The 20,341-nt window shown below is 39.1% G+C and overlaps 1 protein-coding gene across 5 annotated transcripts in view; it reads left to right on the top strand.

The window, feature by feature from the left end:
* Positions 1–20,341, top strand: part of specc1 (sperm antigen with calponin homology and coiled-coil domains 1) — a 131,355-nt gene that overhangs the window by 96,272 nt on the left and 14,742 nt on the right. For all 5 annotated transcript variants that reach the window (XM_072674972.1, XM_072674996.1, XM_072674987.1 and 2 more), the window contains one exon: positions 19,463–19,579. In XM_072674972.1, the coding sequence (XP_072531073.1) occupies positions 19,463–19,579 (117 nt within the window). The remainder of the gene's footprint in view (positions 1–19,462; positions 19,580–20,341) is intronic.

Genomic DNA, 20,341 nt, shown 5'->3' with positions numbered 1-20,341 from the left:
AGAAGCTTAAGCTAGTAGTTGGTAGTTTAAGTATTGAGAATAATTAGGCAGCTATTATATGCTTGGGCATTTTTTCCATGGGAAATTAAAAGCCTCACTTAAGAGGCGGATTCCTTCTCAGCTTCTGTAAGGGACGCTGGTACGACTTATTTATTTTTAGGCAGAATACGATGATGTAAACGTGGTTTACAGTAAAGAACTGCTATGCTTCATGCAAGTCAGTGACAAGTAAAGTGTTGACAATGCCTGTGTTAGCAATTGTGTGTGTGTGGGGGGGTGTTGCTTCCTGTTTAACATGTAAGCCCTATAACACCTTTGCAAATGCAAAACAGAAAGCACCAAATCACTCTAACCTTGTTAAGTGCAGCAGCCCTAGAGTCAAGCTCATAATTCACTTTAATCTCTGTTAATTTGATACAGGCTTTTTTCACAATCTGTTGTGTGGTCGGTCCACTGGCGAAGCTTACGTCCTGGGGTTAAATTAGGATCTAAGAGGAGGAGGAGCTGTTTTCACATGTGCCAACAATGTGGAAACAGTATTGTTAAATGAATGTGTCATAATAATTGGATTGTTAAACTGATAACATAGAATTGTACAAAAAATCAGCCATTAAGTACAAGTCAATCATTTTTCAGAAGATATACATTGGGATACAGTGGAAATGGGACCCCTAACTACAGTGCAGCCCTGATCACCCAACCTGACCCACCCCCAGATAAACAGCACTTGAAGCCTGTGTCTTTAGAGCAGAAACGCAAGCTCCACTCTCGCTTCAAATCTCACCACATATAAACGTTTCTGTACATCCTTCCATTCTGTGAAAACCACTTACTATGGGTCTGAAAGGATGTGAAACTGAAGCAAAAAAGCTTTTACTGAGAAAAGCAACCAGACCACAACAAAGAAATCAAACTGCTGAAGCTGCTGATCTTCTCAGAACAATGGACTGATCGCCCCAGAATCCAGACCTCAACATCACTGAATGTGTTTGGGAGGATTTGGATGGTGAGGAGCAGAAAATGCTCCAACTTCTACAGCTGAACTTTGGATGTGTGGAAAAATCTTGTGCAGATTGTGCAGAACTGAGAATGAGTCTCCTGAGAAGAATAAAAGCTGTGATCAAGGTAAAGGGTGGAAATACTCAAACGGCTCCTACTATGCCACCATGAAAGGCATGGATATAGAGGTTTTGCTTAGGCTATGGCTAGAGGACTCCTCTCCTTTTCACACACAGACACACACTCCAGGCTGAACTTAATCTGAGGCGAGGAAAAGGTCAGAGCCATCGTCCATGGCGTTGTCACCAGGGTCATCAGTTCTAGGAGAAAGGCACGGAGGCAGGCAGCCACTAATTACCATATAACGTGCAGAGCCATGTGTCTCACACACAAGACACACACTTTGATTGAATGTGCAGGTGTAGCATGGTGCCAGATGTAGGCTTTTTTCATATGCTGTTGATATAGTGTTGTTGAGGTTGTTTGTAAAGTGGACACACATGGAACTGGTTGCACTGAGCATGCATTTACGGTGCCAGTGGGGCTCGGTATGGCCTTAGTCAGCAGAAAGGCCACTGTGGTTCTATGGTTATGAGGCTGTTTAAGTTATGGGTCTGTGAAGAGAGCTTGGAGGGGAGTGGGTCTGAGATGCCAGACCTCACTGTTGAGCTTTCTGGAAGTGTTGTGGGCTTAATTCAGTGAAACACTGATGGAGAGACGTGCCTACTTGATGACCCCTAAGAAGAACTCTGCGATGGAGTGGGTGATTAGAATATGGGTAAGGGGGAAGAGCTGTAACCCCAGTTATTATTTGCAAGATTTTTGTCCTCTCATTCTGTATTACTTCACTCGTAAAGCTCGATGCCTTAATGGTCTACTCTAGTATTCAAAAGTTCAGAATCACTCCTCATATTTACAAAGTACTTTTTAACATACATTTTATGTGTGTTATTTTATTGTAACTTACACATTTAGAAAAAGGCTACCTTATCTATAGAGGCTACCTTCATCACAGTATGCTGAAATGTGCTTTTCTCAGTGTATCATGAATATGGTCAGTACTTAAAGAACAATGACATGTAGGGACACTGCTTAAAAGAAATGGTTAATTGAATTTAGTGCAGTACCGTCTGTGGAATGCTAGAGAACACAACAGCACTTTATTTAGTAAAGTTTGAAAATATGTTAATATGTACCACTGGTTCTTATTGTGTCGATTTCAACTTAAGAAATGCCAGAGGAAAAATATGTATTATAATACGTGCTACAATATTACTTAAAAGAACCTTTAGATGCTTTATTTTGGGAACAATTTTTAAACGATAAAATCATCCATCTCTGAAATTATCTTCTTGTAGTCATGTTTATCTGCCTTAAGCTCTGGGGTCACAAAAATGTTTGTTTTTTTCCTAAGAAAAAAAACATACAAAGAATCTTAAGATAAACACTTAAAAGTTCATGAGAATGGGCCTTATTCACCAATCCTCTGACATTGACCAGTGTTTTCTTATTTTGTATTTGTACAGTGGGATTCATCATTATAATAGCAGAGCTGTGAACAATTGATATAGTATTTTTACCATATCGCCCAGCCCTAGTCTGAGACCAGAGTGAGACAATCATAAGGTTAAGAAAATATTTAAGAATAACACTAATTGTTTTTAGAATGATTCTTAAGAAAAACTTTGAGCTTTTTGAAGAATACTGGTTTATGTTAACTTTTTTCTCAATGCAGATGGATTTGTGTACTCATTTCTTCATCCTGTTCATTATTCAGCTGTATTATCTTTGGGTACTCCATTCAAAAAGTCATATAATTTAAAACATTGGTTCCAAACCTCCCAATGGCAATAAATATACCGTACATCACCCTAGAGATTCATAAAGACGAACTCTCTCACATTGAATATGCGTATACTCACACACACACACACACACACACATATGCACACCCCTATGCTCTATGGGCTAATACATGCAAATGGTAATTCATGGGAGTCAAATCACTTTCCTCTCTCTCTCTCTCTCTCTCTCTCTCTCTCTCTCTCTCCTGTGTATAAAAGGCTAGGCACGTAGCAGTACCTAAAGCTTTTTGTAGCTAAAGCCTTTAATAACAGTCTGAGATTAAATTGAGCATCAGTCCATGCGCTCCTCATTTCCTTGGGGATGAACCTTGTCTGAAGTGGCTTTATCAGTAAACACTATGAATATTGACTGGGCTGTCCTACACACACATACTCTCTCACACACCCACACAAAACTAGCCGCCACTCATTCCATGCGGTTCAAATTAGGTGTCAGGAAGCTGGGTGCTTTATTGTCCTCATCTGTCTTGTTTGGATCCGCCATGCCCAGTGCCCAGAGGTTTTGCTCTGAGAAAGGGAGCCAGAGCACCAGGGTCATCTTAGTTTGAGTAGTTTTGCCACAGCTACCCCTTAGTCATATCACAGGCTGCACTGTTATTTTTAGTAAAATTGCTACATAATTTTGCTTTAAAGTGAACTGTCCTTCTGTGAACGACAGCAAGAGGTCTTACTCTGAAGCTACTGCAAGTTCAGACTGTAAACATACTAGTGATCAGTTGTTTGCAATTCACTATGTGCACATGTTTGTGAAAGTGAGACAGAGCTAATACCATACAAAGAGTGCTATTGTATAAATGCAAAGCAGAAGTGAATAATCCCACCAAATCTCACCAAATATCTGTTTATCTGTCTATAATAATCTTAAGTGAATTAAGTCTCAACTGAATTAGGGCATCTGGTTTGTTTTCAGGACCATTGTTCCTGCCAAAGCCCACTGAGAAATGAAAAAAAGAAAACAAAAAGGCTGCGTCCACACAGCAGGTGAAGGTGGCCCAAATCTGATTTGCTGCCCAAATCTGATTGTTTCTGGTTCGTGCTGCTAAAAGAAGAGTCCAAAGCGTAACCATAGTTACAAGCATTTTGTGATCTATTCCTATGCGACAGAGTTAAGATGAAATTGACATACATATGGATTGATACATACAGATATGTATCAGATTTCAGTACCACACATGAAAGTGTACCCAAATCGAATTAAATATGTCACATTCAAGTGTATTTTTGCTGTTCACACTGTTGGCAAATATCAAATGTCTGTCACATACAAAGAAAAAGATTGGATTTGGGCCACTTTTTACTTGCTGTGTGAACGCAGCCAAAGAAACGCTATTAAACATTCTGGGTCATTTTGTTTGACATGGATTAAAGTCCGTCTTAGACAAGATTGAGATGTCAACAATGTTTCACCACACCGTCCGGTTTATCTAGGCTTTGGCAATACTTTATTTGTCATTGTCTGCATACCTTTTGTTTACTAGTTGCTGAAACATTGTGGGCATGATATTTTAATTTTAGTGTGCAACGATTATTTACATGCAACGATTAGCCATAACATTATAACCCATAACACTGAGAAGGTCCCCCTTATGCCACCACAACAGATCTGACCATTTGAAGCATGGACTCCACAAGATGTCTGAAGGCACCTTGTAGTATTTGGCGCCAAGATTGTGAGATGGGCCTCTATAGATGAAGCTTGGGCTCCCATGACCCTGTTGCTGGTTGACTGGTAGTGCTTTCTTGGACCACTTTTGGTAGGTACTGACCACTGCTGACCAGAAAACCCTCACAAGTCCTGTCTGAACTTTTGGAGATATTCTGTCCTAGTCATCTAGACATCAGAGTTTGGCCCAGATTTCTACCCTTGCCATTTTCCCTGCTTTTCACACATCACCACATCAAGAACTGGCTGTTGCTGCCTAATATATCCCACCCCTTCACTTCACCTGTCAGTGGTGCAAATGCTAATGCGGCGTACGCAACTTGATGTGAAATGTGGCTCAAGGTCGTCAGCAACATGTCAGTGTTGTTTGTTGATTGTGAATATGGCATGTGTTCCTATTCTCTGTGTTTAACAGTTGTGATGCAGTGCTAGAAGTATTTTAATAATACCCCACCATTATGAACATAGTGTGTGTTTTGTGAAGACGTCTGCAAATAGGGCATGCATAATATGGCAATATCCCCAAATAGGGATATTGCCATATTTAAAGACATTTTTCACAATACATGACATGTATTGTATTCAATTCTTTTCTACTCCAATTAAGTAGACAGGCAGTGTTCTTTAAGCACTGACATTATCCATGATAAAAGCATATTGTGTATCACGGTAACCTAATTCATCACAATTCTATAAAAAGGTTATGCCTACCCCTACATGCAATATGTGTGTCTTCTGTCTTGCACCTATGGTACTAAATCAGCCATCCAAGCTCAAGCAGCTTGACAGAAGGTAAACAACAGTGCAGTCAGGCCTCCAGTCACTATGGTTACAAAGAAGTAAAGCCCTCAAGGTATGAAGATGGTAACTAGGGTAATACTGAATCACCCCCCATTGACACATACACACACACATATGCACGCTACCTGCAACACGCTCCTGGATGCTTTAGTAGCATTTTAGAACATCACGTAGCCCACACTCAAATGTCAGATTCTCTTATTAAGTTACACTCACACACACATGTATGGTTGCGTGATGCTTCAAAAATTATAATGTAAATAGACTAAGAGGTTCTTTCATGTCCTCAGTATTAAAGCCACAGTGATCGCACCCCCATAGTCTTAACAGAAGTCATGTTGGGAATCGTAACATTGATTGACTTTGAATAATGTATTTTAATGGCACTGCCTAATGATTTTTGTAGTGAAAGCTCAGGCTTTTGATGTTTCAGAGGAACCTTCAAAACCCTTTCTGAGGCTGTGATGGAAAAATACACTATAAGGTATAATGTAAAGGTATAAAGTATTGGGACACCTGCTTATTCATTTATTTTTTCTTTCTTCTGAAATCAAGGTTAAAATTAAAAAAAGAGCTTATCCTGCTTTTGTTGTAGTAGCTGTCTATATTGTCCATGGAAGGTGTTCTGCTAGAGCATTGCTGTAAGGATTTGATTGCATTCAGCGACAAGAGTGTTAGTGAGGTCAGGACGTTGGATGGTCACCACCCATCTAACCCAGGCCTGGCATTAGGCATGCTGCCAATAGGTTTGTGTGCTCCAGAGAGTCTAATGGCAATACTTTTCTACAGCAACTAGACCGGCAGTGTGTGTACATGTAAATGTAAATATGTAGGACGTACACAGCTGGCTTCACTTGACCACCTTTAGAGTGACCCTTTGCTACTGCTCTGCCACAGAACCGCTGAATGACTTCAATATGATCATTAACATTTACAGAACACTGCACCACCTTCAAATCACAAATAATATGAACAACGTAAGGCTTCTGAGCTCATTTCCATTACAGACAACATGATGTAACACTCTGTCATTAGTACTAAACATTAATACAATGCTCAGCTGAAAGACTGCAAGCCTGAGCTCCGGCAGCACCAGCAAATAAAAACATAGCGCCAAAAGCTTCAAAACTTTGATTAAAGAATGCAGTCTGATTATTCAATAGTTCAAACATAGCCAGAGTCTCCATCCTTTCCACTGCGGCGTTATGATTGATCCCGAAATCTCCTAAATCATGTTCCCACTGTATTTTTATACCCTCTTTGATCAGCTTTATTTAGGTCAGTTTCCTTGCGAGAAGCCGAACAACAGAAAGGAGGGGCCCAAGCGCTGTTTGTTCAGGATAGAGACAATGAGAAAAGAAAACAGGGGGTCCGAAGCCGCTCATTGAAACAGAGGATTCAGCTGTTCGCGTCTCGCTCGGCCTCTTCACACAAACATAAACACAACCGCTGGGGGGGCTTGGCTCAGATCGCGACTGCCAGAGCTAAAAAATCCACCTCCTCTGTACAGCGGCTGAGCCTTTGGGAGACGGCGGGGGAGCAAGACTTAGACAAAACTAAATCTGTGTCATAACACCACAGGGGAATTGAGGGAGAGAGGTGCGGAGGTAATAGATTCCTCAAAAACAGTGTTGGCCCAAAGCCCCTGTGAAGTGTCAAGTTTCAAGCCTCACCGGACTTGCTTGTCCTGTCTGGATAATCTGGTAAAAATGACCATTTATTCATGCTATAAAAATATATTTTATAAAACAGAAATCTGGCTCTTTACAGGTGTGGTGTCCTCAATGGCCTTAAGACTGAAACTTTCATTAGCAATAGCTAGAAAATGGTTGTTACGGTAGCCTAGTAATTAAGCAGCCCTAATGAGTAATAAGCAGCCTTAATGAGTAATTCCAGACATGTTTTTTAAAAGTGAATCTAGACAGTACAGAAAGTGAATATGCTGTCTGCTGTCTGAGACATTTTTTATAGTTTTAGGGGTTTTAGCATATGATATGATGCAGTAGTTTTAGGATAATATTTTAGTATTCAATGCAACACTATAGTTTGGAATTTGGTTTTAGCATCCGATCCAATACGAAAGTTTTAGGACATGGTTTGAGCATACAATATCATAAAGTAGTTTACCTTATCCACTAGTTTAGTATAAGTCATTTTTAATCCATTCATGATTGAAAGGTACATGCAGATCATTCTATAACATTAGATTTTCCAGATGTTCCACTATTTTACCAGTCTGAATTGGTCAGTTTTTTTAGGATTAACTATTTAACACCAAACTACTCTAAATGACCTAGTTTACATCTGAATTTTGATGGATATAATATGAATTATGCAGTTTTTTTTAAGAATAGGTGGAATAGGAGTAATATCTATGACTTTCAAAATATGATTTACCATTCAAAATATTAATTTTTTGAACAATGTTTTAGAACAGTTTAGAACAATGTATAAAAAAAACAAAAACCCAAGTTTCAAAACCCCAAGGTTGACATCTGGACTGGGGTTCTATTCTGGGACACTGGTACCCCAGATGTTTTGCTTGCAGCACAGAGACTGTCATACTACATCCACACCAGAGATAACATCTAGTGTCTGAAAATAGTCATATATACTCATATCCATGTGACGTTACTTCCTCGTTATCATATTACGACATCTGCATTTTCTTTTGCACCAGCCTAGATACTCGGATCATCACCACCTCTAACTGACACACGCATCTTTCCATAACCCTGTGTCCATATCCTTCACAAGATTAACACTTCAAGTGCTGGTTTGGCAAAGGATCAAATTTACCCCAAATGTAGGCAATCAACCAAGACATGTTTGCTACCATAGTTTTGCACTGGAGTGATAGGCCTAATACACAACACTACTCAATTCTTCAGGATCACTTCTATTAATTGCTGTAGCTAATTTAATAACTTATAGAATAATCGAATACACTGAAATGCTATAAGCAAGTCACTAAACTTATCTCAAGTTAAGTATATTGGGAAGATTTTATTAAAACCATTAAAACTACACTATATGTCCAAATGTTTGTGGACACTCCTTATAATCAATGCGTTTAGCTACTTTATGTTGCACCCATTGCTGACACTGATGTGCAGATGCTCATACTCACACAGCTTGTCTAGTATAGAGGTATTGACTCTCTGGAGTAGACTAATATGAACCTTTTGTCACCATGCTTAATGCAAGGTGAGGGCTAGAGTGGTATAAAGCCCCCAGCATTGAGCTGTGGAGCAGTGCAACTCTGTTTTCTTAGGAATGATGGTGCTCCATCCAGTTCTTCAGGTTGTATCTTGATTCCAAAGTGTACAACATAGCACTGGAGCCTTGGTTCCCAGTGTCTGAATACGGATGCAAATTCTTGGCAATAAAGGCTGCAATAAAGTTTGGAAAAAATCACTTCACCATTTCTGAGTTGGGTGGAAGCTTTGACATTTTACTTTGACATCGTTACTGCCAACCAGAGGATCATCTAGCAAACAAGGTCAAAGCTTCCACCCAACTCTGAAAGGGCAAAGTGAATGAGTAAGCGTCAGACTTTCGCTCATCCATCTTGTGTCTCTCTAATGTGCACACCAGACACTGTCTGGGTTCCATTATTAATTAACATTTAGAAAATAGATTTTTGACATTTGTTTTTGACAATTGACCATGTCTGTGTCCAGATGCATCTAAAAAAAACATTTTCCTCCACCCTAATTGTGAACAGTATACTTTTGAGCGACATTAGCTTTTTATCTCCAGAGAAAAAAATGCACACTATTTTACAATTTTAGCCCAGATGTTTATGTCGGTGGTTTTGTCGAAGTTAGTGCAGGGTGGAGTTCTACAACATCAACAAGCATGTCTACTAGAAATTGTTTTCTCTTCTGTATGTTTCACAACTTGTATCACTCACCTTTTCCACTCATAACTTTCATTCTGGAAGAAAAACATGCTCCACGCATGGGATTGCATCAAACTATGCTTTTGGAAAGCAGTCAGACTCTTTGCCGGTCGGTGAAAGATCTTGTAATTTGTCACCCTATTTCACTGATCAATTGTGTAATGTGTAAACCACAACTACCAAATGTTTCTTGATTACAAGACAACAGGTTGTGTACTGTGAACCTGGCAGAACATGTCTTGGCAAATTGATTACATTTGTGGAAAGTGGGAAATTGGGTAAACTGGATTTTTTACATAACGTTTCATGTTTCTTTTGTAGCTCTTAAACTCAGCCAGAGGGTGGTTTCCTACTGAGTGATGCCCTTGCCATATCCGCTATGTGTCTTTCTGGCATCTCCCCCTATGGTTATGATTTACAGCTCTAACTCTTCTCATCTCAGCCTTTTTCTTCCTCCTGCCTGCATTTCTTCTTTTACTGCCTTAGAGTTGAGGTACATAAAGGACTGGGAGAGTGATATAGATGCTTTGCTTCTTCAGCCTTTGAAGCGTATCTTTCTATTGCTTGAGTGAAATTACATAAAGCAAAAAATGGGATGCAGACCAGTCAATGAAAATGTTACTGTAACATTTACCTTTCCTTTTTTTTTAAGCTTGAGGTGCATGGACCCCTAAAGCAGCAGAAGAAAACAGTGCTGTGTGCTTTAACATTTAACAGAAAGGAGGTGGGGTGACGCTTGTGGCATCAGACTCTGTAGTTGCAATGTTTCATCAGAGACAAAAAATAATGCACCCAGTGTAGGTGGAGTTCTTGAAATTGCTCCATTGTTACAGTAAGAATCTGCACTTGGCAGAATCAGCAGTTTCAATTTAGATTGCCTTGGCCTTTCCGAAGCTTTTTCCACTTGTTTGAGTGTTACATTCCCACAGTTTTACACTTTATACCACTCAAAATGAGAATCTATACTATGTTTTCTGCTTGGCTTTTTGTACCAAAACCATGATGTGTTTACCTGGCCATTTTCAGCCTTAGGTTAAACAAGCTAACAAGTTGTTAAAGCTGTTATCTTTAAGGACCTTTCAACTCTAATGAGGAGTGTCTCATCATTTTAGTAAGAACGCTGGACACTGAGTTGCTGACTAATGTTATGGCTTGAGTGTGTATGTGTGTGTTTGTCACGTGGTCGTAGAGTCATTTCTCCTGGTTAAATAACATGGCCAGAGGCGGTGAAGTGAATGTTGAATGTCAGTCAAAGGCTTTGCAGTGAGTGTTGACGGAGCTGCCTTTGTGTATTTGTGTGTGTGTTTCTACTCAGTCAGTAGGCAGCAAGCTCAAGTTATATATGTTTATGTGTGTGTATGGCCAAAATGATTCATGACCTGTATTTGGAAAACCAATGTTCTTGTCTTTTTATTTATTTATTTGTTTATTTAAAAACAAACCTTCCACAAATTCATTCACTAGAAGCGCTGTCCACAAACATTTGGACATATAGTGTGCACAGTATATCCACCTGTTCTGACTGCAGCAGCTCGGCTCTGCTCATTCAATCAAAACACAAGATAATTTACATATGGATGCTGTGACACACAAAGAAAATAAAAATGAAAGGTTAAGAAGTGGCATTTTGAAACAGCCTATTATATATTGAAAAGAAAAGAGAATTTCTCACAGCTATATTAGGAGCATAAACGCCAACAAATGTTGTAAATGTACATTAGGAAAAAAAGAGTAATACAAAGAAATAATAAACATTAGAATAGCACAGGAAGTGGTGTCTTTATTTACAGAAAACATTCTCAAGCCTATTACATTTTCTTTATTCCAACAGTTTAGCTTTTCAGCTCTTTTCATTGAGAACGGAACCGTGGTGTTTATTGAGGGAGTCACAAAGGGCAGAACAAAAGCTGCTACCCTACACCTCACTCTCCATGTGTTCAGTGACAGCAGTACCTAATAATAGAATGCTGAGTACGACTTATAGTAGAATATTATGCAGGTAATGTGGTCTTTGCTGGTGTTCATGGGGGATATTAGATATTAAGCTGTTGCAAGACAGCCTACAACCCTTATAAAAAGATTGCCACATGTGGTTTACCATGTCCACGAGTCGAAAACCATGCAATCACAAAAAGTGTCGTAGTTCCATTTCTATGCCATGTTTCAATCACTTCAAAAAAAGAATATATGAATAAGACCAAGGATTTCAACCATTTCACCTGTGGAAAACAATCATGTTGGATCACATGAAAACACATAGATTGGAAACATGCTAATGTACTAATGCATATTTTTACACTTAATATAGAATGTCACTTAACATGAACAAAAAGCATGTGTCTAATTTGCTTGTGTTTTTCCTCTGTAAGGGTAATCAACACAATATATGATATACAATCACTGAAAGGCTCTTTTGGGCTGACTTTTTAAAAAACTCATGCAAATTACAACTACCAAAATTCTGATTCAGTTTTCCCTTATACCCCAAATGCTGTCCCTTAGCCAAGAAGTATTTGATGTCGGAAGTTGTCTTCTTACTTGTGCAGTGGAGACATGAGGCTGATCTAGCTAACAAGTAACAGAAGCTTCCAGCAAACCAGCTAGCATTCTACAAACCGCGAGCCTAAGTCATCACACACTTTGTGTGGAGTTGTTAGTCTACAAAAATAGAAATGCTTATGTGGTTCAGGTACAGTTTAACACACTGTTGTCAATACAAATGGATACAATTCAAAAAGCACATTGTTTTCCTAAAAGCAGAAGAAGCAGTCACCTTGAAGCCTGTTTTTATCCATACCTCTGGACATCTTTACAGATAAATTATATGCCATACTGTTGTTGCATAAGCTGTCAGTATGTGTTGGCTAACTAATGTGCGTAGCTCCAGTACAAAACTAGAGAAGATAACATATTTGGAAACACCAAACATGTCAAGAACGATACAGGCCTGGATACCTTCAGTTGGTCAGGGAAGAAGAGCTTAAAGCAGATCATTTGCCATCAGTTTTACACTGGAGAGTTGAAGCTAATGTAGCTTATATATAATAACAGAGACCCTCATATAATAAAGCCATATCATTCGAACATCATACATTGAACTTAGTGTGAAAATAATGTTTTATATGAACATACTCTATCACAGTGTGTGTTTGTGTGTATGTGTGTGTGTGTGTGTGAGAGAGAGAGAGAGAGAGAGAGAGAGAGAGAGTGTGCGTGTTAAAAGCTATTTAAAAGTGAGGCTGTGTCCCAGAGTGGTCTGAATTTGCCTGTGTGGGCAGCTGCTGAAACATAATAGTAAAACATAATAATGAAACTTAATAGTCTGAAATTTCATTAACAGATGATACAAAGCCACAGGCTTACAATTACACTGCCTGGTCCTGCTATTTACTGAGGAAGTGGCAATGGGCAGAACAAATGCTGCTAGCCTACACCTCACTTTCAGCATTACTGTAATGCCATAATGAGGCCAGAAGTGGCTTTTCACTTCGGCTGGGGATGCTTGTAATAGATTCGGTCATTTCCCCTGTGAAAGAGTTATCTCATACCCAAAGAGACACTGACTCATCCTGAAATGTGGATCTTTTAATAGATTGTAAACACAGAAATGTCAAAGGAAACCTAGCTTTTATCTTTACTGAAGAGAAGTCTGGGCACCCCAGTCTAAATTTTTGTAACTGTGACCAGCTAAGCGAGTAAAAGATGGCTTGATTTACAAAAGCCGGAAAGTTAAAAGATGAAACATTTCTTTAGTTGTTGAAGCAGGATTAGTTTTTTTATTTCCATCTTTTACAGTTTCAAAATGACAAGAAATGAAATGAGCCCAAAGCAAAAGTCTGTAACAGCCTGTTAATACTTTCTGTTCTTGTTTGTTGGAATTTCAACCTTTTTCTTTTTCAAAAGACAAAATTCTTCATTTACAATCTAATAACTACCTCTAAAATGTCTTCTGATTGGCTGTGACCATACACCAGCGGATGGAGAAAAGTAATACTAACCAATAACATATTTCTTTGCCTTCCCCTCCCGCCACACCTATCTACAATCAAAAGCTAGGTCTTAGCACCCTTAGCTAGCTCAGAGACCCTCTCTGTTTAACTATGCTGAACTTGATGTGTAGAGAACAGCCTGTTTAACATTAGCTGAATTGTTTTATTACAAAATGTCAGTACAAAAAAATAATTCCAGGTCTAACAGTGTGAGCGGGTTTAAGGCCAGAGCACACCAAACAGATGGGAAGGAATAAACACAAATGTTGCTATGGCAAAATGATATGCTATGGCTGTTCATTCATGTTTGGTCGAATTCAACATGTTTGATTTGTGTTTGAGGATCTTCGGGCCGTTGGCCATGACTTTGAACAGATGCACAGCTGCGTACCCACTGAAACTCAGCTCACACTTTCCTGGTTACAATAGCGAACAGCTGACTGATTAGTTTTGCTTTGAATGAAGAGGACTTGAAGTACAAAAAAAGTACAAAAACTCAGGATATATTTCTTATTTTACTTTACTAACCACCTAAAAATGTTCCTTTAAGATGCTTCAGTTAATAGCGTCTATGAACATGTGTTTGAAAGAGCTCTTGGCAGCGGACACTCTTGTCTCTTTCTCTGACTCTTTCTGGCCAAGAGTGACTTCCTGTCCGTGGACTGTGTGTTTGCTTTTGTGAGCCTGGTCTCAGCATGTTGATGGAGGCTGCTGTTGTTTTAACATTCATAACCCTTCTCTCTCCCCTCCCCACTCTCTCGCCATGCCTGCTGCACTCTGTGAGCAGCCCCCCTCCCCACAGGGGTCACGCTGACCAGGATGTAGCTCCGTGCTCTTCCACCTCACTCCCGTACGGCCACACATACATCCTTGATCACCCCCCTCCCCGCGCTTGGACTCGTCTGTGTGTGGGTGTGTATTTTTGAGGTTTGCGGGACACTGGATTGGTACAGAGACAGATGCTACAGGCATGTGAAGAATGTCGGCCCACATGACAGGCCCATGCAGGTTTTCCTCAGAGAGAGAGAAAGAGTGCATAATAATAGCCTTTCTGGTGTGTGCTCTGTGTGCGTTGAAGTCAATTGATTTATTGTTGGTGTTTCATTGTACTGGAAAATGTGATCTGAGATAACATTGATTTAGGACATTTTCATTCTATAAATCAATAAACCCATCTCTGAATTAATGCCCACCATTATGCACTACTATGTCTTAACAGTCGATTAATGTGTTCATAATTCTGAACAAGTTCAAACTCTTCAAACAGTGTTTTACAGACAAAGCCGGTCATACTGTGTATCATCCTTCTTTTCATTTTTTAGGCTACAACCACCAATCTTTGTATAATCCTAGATCTTAGTACAAGGTGTGCTTTTTGAACTGATCTGATATATGGCTTTAATACCTTTCTTATTCCTACTGCAAAGCATGAAATACTGTAAAAAATCGGAACCGTTCTTATATAAAAACGGCCCTGTATGTATTTCTCCAAGTCTGTACGCCTCCTTTGGTCACCATGGTACAGTAGTGATACAAGTGATACAAGATACCATGGTAACCATACTGCAGCAACGTATCAACCACCTGTGATAACAGAAATTGCACAGAAGAACCTAAAACACTATAACAACAAATCACTTGAAACACTATGGCAACCACCTAGTAAACCATAGCAACCACCTACCAATGCCTTAGCAACAACCAAACAGCCGCCCACCAACGAACTAGAAACCAGCGACAAAACCATGGCAAGCACATAGCAACACAACAACAACAGCAATAAATAATAAAAATAATAATAATTTCACAACCAAGACTATCTTCTTCTATTTTAGATCAAACATACTAAGTCTAATTTCAGCTTACAGAATTACTTAAGAATGACAGGGGTTAGACAGGGAAATTCCCAAACTGTGTCCTAATAGAGAGTAAACAGGGAAAGAGATCCTTTTCAGTGTGGTGATGGAATGTTTGTGATGAGTGGACCCACGACCCCATAACTTTGCTTTGACATTGACATTGAGAGCCATTTCATTTTGGTACCATTGATTGTACTTATTGATGGATTGACTGGATTCTGAAACATGAATAACGATTTTGAGTGAGTGATGATCTTGAATGAGGAGGTGACCTTTTATTTGGGCTGAACAGTGTAAATTGATGTGTTGTGACTGTATTTAAGGGTTAGATCATTTCAGGATCAGTGGCTCTGAAAATGTGCCAAAACCATAGGGAAATACTATATTAGCTCCCTTAATGGTTTTGTTATCGGTTGTGTTATCCAGTGCCGACCAGAGGAAGATAGGTTCTCCTTTTGAGTCTTTGTTGCTTTCAGGGTTTCTCTCTCACTCTCATGAAGTTTTTCCTGACACGGTCACCGCTGGCTTGCTCAAAAGAGGCTCAGACCAGATAAATGTGCATTCAGTTTACAGAGAGGCAAGTAATAAGTCTACACTAATAAGAGCTCATTTCTACATCCTCCTCAGTCAGACTTGTGAATGAATGCTTCCTTATTCCATCAGCTCAGTTCCAATGGCCCATCTGAGAATGCAGCGTGTGACGGGGTCTCCCTTCAGAAACAAGCGTCAAAGTGCCTTTCGAAAGATGTTTATGAAGTGTTGGGCCACAGTGGGATGCGCTGCAGGGCCAATAAGGGTTAAGCCCATGAGAGCTTCAGCTGGCCTTTTACTCTGTTCCCAAACTCATCCATGAACACACACACTTACACACTCACATACCAGAGCAACAACTGCGCATAGAGATACAGGAAGGGACAGGAAGTCTAACAGAGGACAATGAGTTAGGAGAGTGTGACGTACAGCGTGTGTGCCGTCCATCCCAGCCCAACATTCTCCATGCTCTTACGCTAATCTTTCCTTCTCTTTCCTCTCCTGCCATACAGTCACACACTCAATTTTAAACGGACACTGAAACAAACTATGTGCTGAATTTACGTCATTCAAACATGTTCATCATCACTGGTACATCAAAAGCTTGGAACTGCCATTTGTAAACACCAGCTGGCTTTTACGTAGTGTAAACAATGAGTAAGAATGATAACAGGACCAATAAGAATGGTTCATTATTGCTTGAATTAATTGTATAAAATGCACATGCGTCTATATATACGATCTATTTTTTTTTGTGAATATTTTGCACTTTGTTCTGGCAGTAAATGTGCTGACATCATGTAATTTATTCAGGTGGTTTTCATATTTATGTCTGATGTACTTATTGTTTACTGTTTAATGCAAGTAAATTGGCAATGTTCCTTTTTTGTATTAGCTGTGCTTTTTTAAATGGGTGACATCATAATAGGGAGCTCCGCCCACGCTTCTTTTGTGCTCCATCTTCCCCCGCCATCCCTGTTCCCTCTGTGTGTGTGTGTATGTGTGTGTGTGTGTGTGGGAGAGAACGTGCCATGGAGCATGTCCCACCGCTCACCCTCACCACTCAGCTTTAACTGGCTCTCCAGGTGAAAGAGCTCTGAGGAAGCTCGCAGTGATACATGACGAACCGTGTGGAATCCTAATGATCCTAAACAGCCTTTCACTTCCAGCGATAATGAAGTCATTCATCACAGCAAGACACAAATTACAGGCCGAAGCGTTTTGCATTGTGATCTGCAAGCTATTGTTTTATGCTGCCTAATTAAGTTTTTACAAGGAAATCCAAATATCTGACTCACTTTTGGTGTGTCAGAGTAATGAACCGTCTGGAATAGAAGTACCCAGTAATTCTACTCAATTGCATAACATTTGAATTAAAGCAGTAACAGGTCCTGCTCTGTATTCAAGCTGTGGCTGCGTCTCGCTCTCATACACTAAGAAAAAGTGAAGCTCTGAATTGACTTGCTTCAAATATGTGCAACACTTCCACATGAGTAAAATGTAGCAATATATCTGCAGTAATCGTGCTAATGTGACGCTCATTCATGTGTCAATGATGCATATCTTTGTATGATTTGAATGAAGTGTCTGTTTTTGCAGTGCAGACAGCTCTGTAGCATTTAGAGCACTGACGCTTAAATATACACTGATCCAGAAAATATAACTTCTATTAAATTAGACAATTTAAGATCTAAAAATAGCTAAACATGTACTCAGTTTTCCGCTTATCCTAACTGTAGTCAGTTAACAAAGACATGTTTGGTGTCTGAAATCCTTTAGTTTTATACTGAAGCTACAGGGCAAGTATTACCTCAAACCTCTGGCTTATAAACTCTTTTCTGTGAACAAAGGTACATCACAAGTAAACAGCAGTAGCCACCTTGAATCCTTTTCTCTGTTTCCATTGGAGTCTTCTAAAATATGCTTGTCGTTCTGATTGGTTGCACAGTCTGACGGGTTGTTTTGTAGGTAGAGTGCTATGACACATACATTGCTTAAATAAGCTATGTAATGTCGGCTCATTTTGTAATTTCCCTGGGTTTTTTGCGTCATTGCACATAACAGCACATTGTTCTGTTATCAGAAGATCAGTGGAGAAGCAGAAGCCACAATAAGTCGTCTTACCTGCTGTCTTTACTTTACTGTCTTTACTTTACTTTGTCTTTACTTCCTAGTGGCCTGCTTTTTAAAGATTTTTAAAGATTATAAGATATTAAAGATATTATCATTACAAAGCATAAATGATATACATAGGCAGAGGTGTCGAGTAATGAAGTACAAATACTTCGTTACCTTACCTAAGTAGAAATTTTGGTTATCTACACTTTACTGGAGTAATTATTTTCCAGATTACTTTTTACTTCTACTCCTTACATTTTCACACAACTATCTGTACATTCTACTCCTTACATTTTAAAAATAGCCTTGTTACGCCTATGTCATTTCCTTTTGTTTTCATTCTGGATACTCATTGTTAAAAAAAAAACTATCCAAATAAATTGCGCCATGCAGAAAGTGACATAGCAGACGTATGTAGCCTAGTATGAAGATGTCCGTGGCAGAGACTCAAGAGAACTCGAGTGAAATGTCCCAACTAAGCCCCACATTTACATTCCAGTAATGCTTATTGATAACATGCCTCTGAAGTTTGACTTTTTGCACCATTACAATACTTATAGACAACTACTCATCATATTTTATCACTCCATGAAACACATGTTAATGCTCAGTAGTGCACACAGATGCTCCAGGCAGCCTAGTGCATCCCAACATTTTTTAACTATAACATTTTAATATTACATTACAGTCATTATGGCTTTTAGAAAAATGTGTTTTTGGGGAAGTGGGGTAGTGCACTATTGACCCCTGTGGCGCGGCCTAAGCTTTTGGCATTTGTTTTCCTTACATTACTTTTATTTTTATACTGTAAGTAGTTTTGAAACCAGTACATTTACACTTTTACTTGAGTAAAAAGCTTAAGTTGATACTTCAACTTCTATAAAAGTCTTTTTAAACCCTAGTATCTACACTTCTACCTGAGCAATGAATGTGAATACTTTTGACACTTTGTAGATAGGCAATATACTGTCTATACTGATTTACCAGTTGTAGGGATATATTTGATTGATACATAATGACATACATTACATTCCAATGATGCCCATAAAATGTATGTATGTATTAATTGATTTATTTATTTATTAGGGATTTTCCCATTTTTCTTCCCAGTTCAATCATTGCCAATCCCAACCCATTAGCTAGAACTCCCCCAACACAGCCATTTCTGCTACATCAGCTCCCTGCACTGGCTAGCATTGTGCTGAGTGTTAGAGGAGAGAGATTAGCATTCACAGCTGAGCTGCCCTTGAGCAAGGCACCTAACCCACAGTTGCTCCCTGGGTGCTGAGGTGGCTGTCCATCACTCTGTATGGTGTGTTCCCACTACCCTATCCCACTCACTAGTGCGTGAGTGTGTGTGTGTGTGTTCATTGTCATGGATGGGTTAAATTCCATGGTACTTTTGTGAAGTAGCTGTAAAGCGTGTTTCTTTATATACATATATAAAATAACATTTATTTTGTATGATATTTAATGTTGGAAAGTGTAGTTGCAGTTACTATATATTTATACATTTTATAATACTTTTATAATATTACAACTATCTAGAAATTGTATTTAACTGTGATATGGTGGCAGGTGAACAATGGCAGATGCACTTCCATGTTTACTCTGTATTGCAATGCAGTGTGTCTTCATGTTGCTAAAAACACTCACTACACACACACACACACTCACACACACTCACACAGTCAAGAGAAACTCCAATGATTTCCTGTGTGTTTATTCTGTAGAACATCGACGTAACCAACTTCAGCAGCAGTTGGAGTGACGGCCTGGCCTTCTGCGCCCTGTTACACACCTACCTGCCCGCACACATCCCTTACCAGGAGCTCATCAGCCAGGACAAGGTAAACACACATATAAATACACACATACACACACACACTACCATTTGTTGGTGTGTAATCACTGTTTGAAATCACTGTTCTTTTTTCTTTATGGCTGTAGCAGAAATATTCATATATTGCATTGGTAGTGTTGGTAACTTCACTGATTAAATTATTATTAGGAAGCAAAACAAATAAATGATGGGTCATAAAGTTAAATAGGTGATGTCATTAGAGATGGACCGTTCAGTGTTCTTCGGCTGATACTGATCGCCAATCGCATTTCAGTACTGGTGAGGAAGGATGGACTTGGATAGGATAATGTTCCAGTGTTGTACTTTTTCACGACATGTCAAACTCAGCTCAGAGTGAAGTAAGTCGTGTAGTAAAATCAACAAAAAATTATAAATAGATAATTACAGTATAATATATTATATATTATTTAATTATCTTCAATACTTTCTTGTTCTAGCCAAAAAATACTGAATAAAATGTAGGTATAAATACTGTTTAAATGTAGGTATTAGTTGCAGGGATGTCCTGATCAAGTTATTCTGCCCCTGAGTTGTGTTTGTATAAAGAATATAGCCACAAAGTTTAGATACTGCTTATTAATACAGAAGTAAAATCACTTTATTTTTAGTAACAGTTTCTATAATGAGACATTCTGGACTGATGGTTTAGTTTAGTATCGACCATTCTGCTCCCAGTTCCTTTAAAACACTGCAGTCAAGTCACGTGGTGTGTGTGTGTAGTGGTACACACTCTGGGCTGATATTTGTT

This window comes from Salminus brasiliensis, chromosome 1 (assembly GCF_030463535.1).
Source record: "Salminus brasiliensis chromosome 1, fSalBra1.hap2, whole genome shotgun sequence".
NCBI lineage: Eukaryota > Metazoa > Chordata > Actinopteri > Characiformes > Bryconidae > Salminus > Salminus brasiliensis.
Note: the sequence above shows the minus strand (reverse complement) of the source record. Positions and strands in the feature narration are given on the sequence as shown.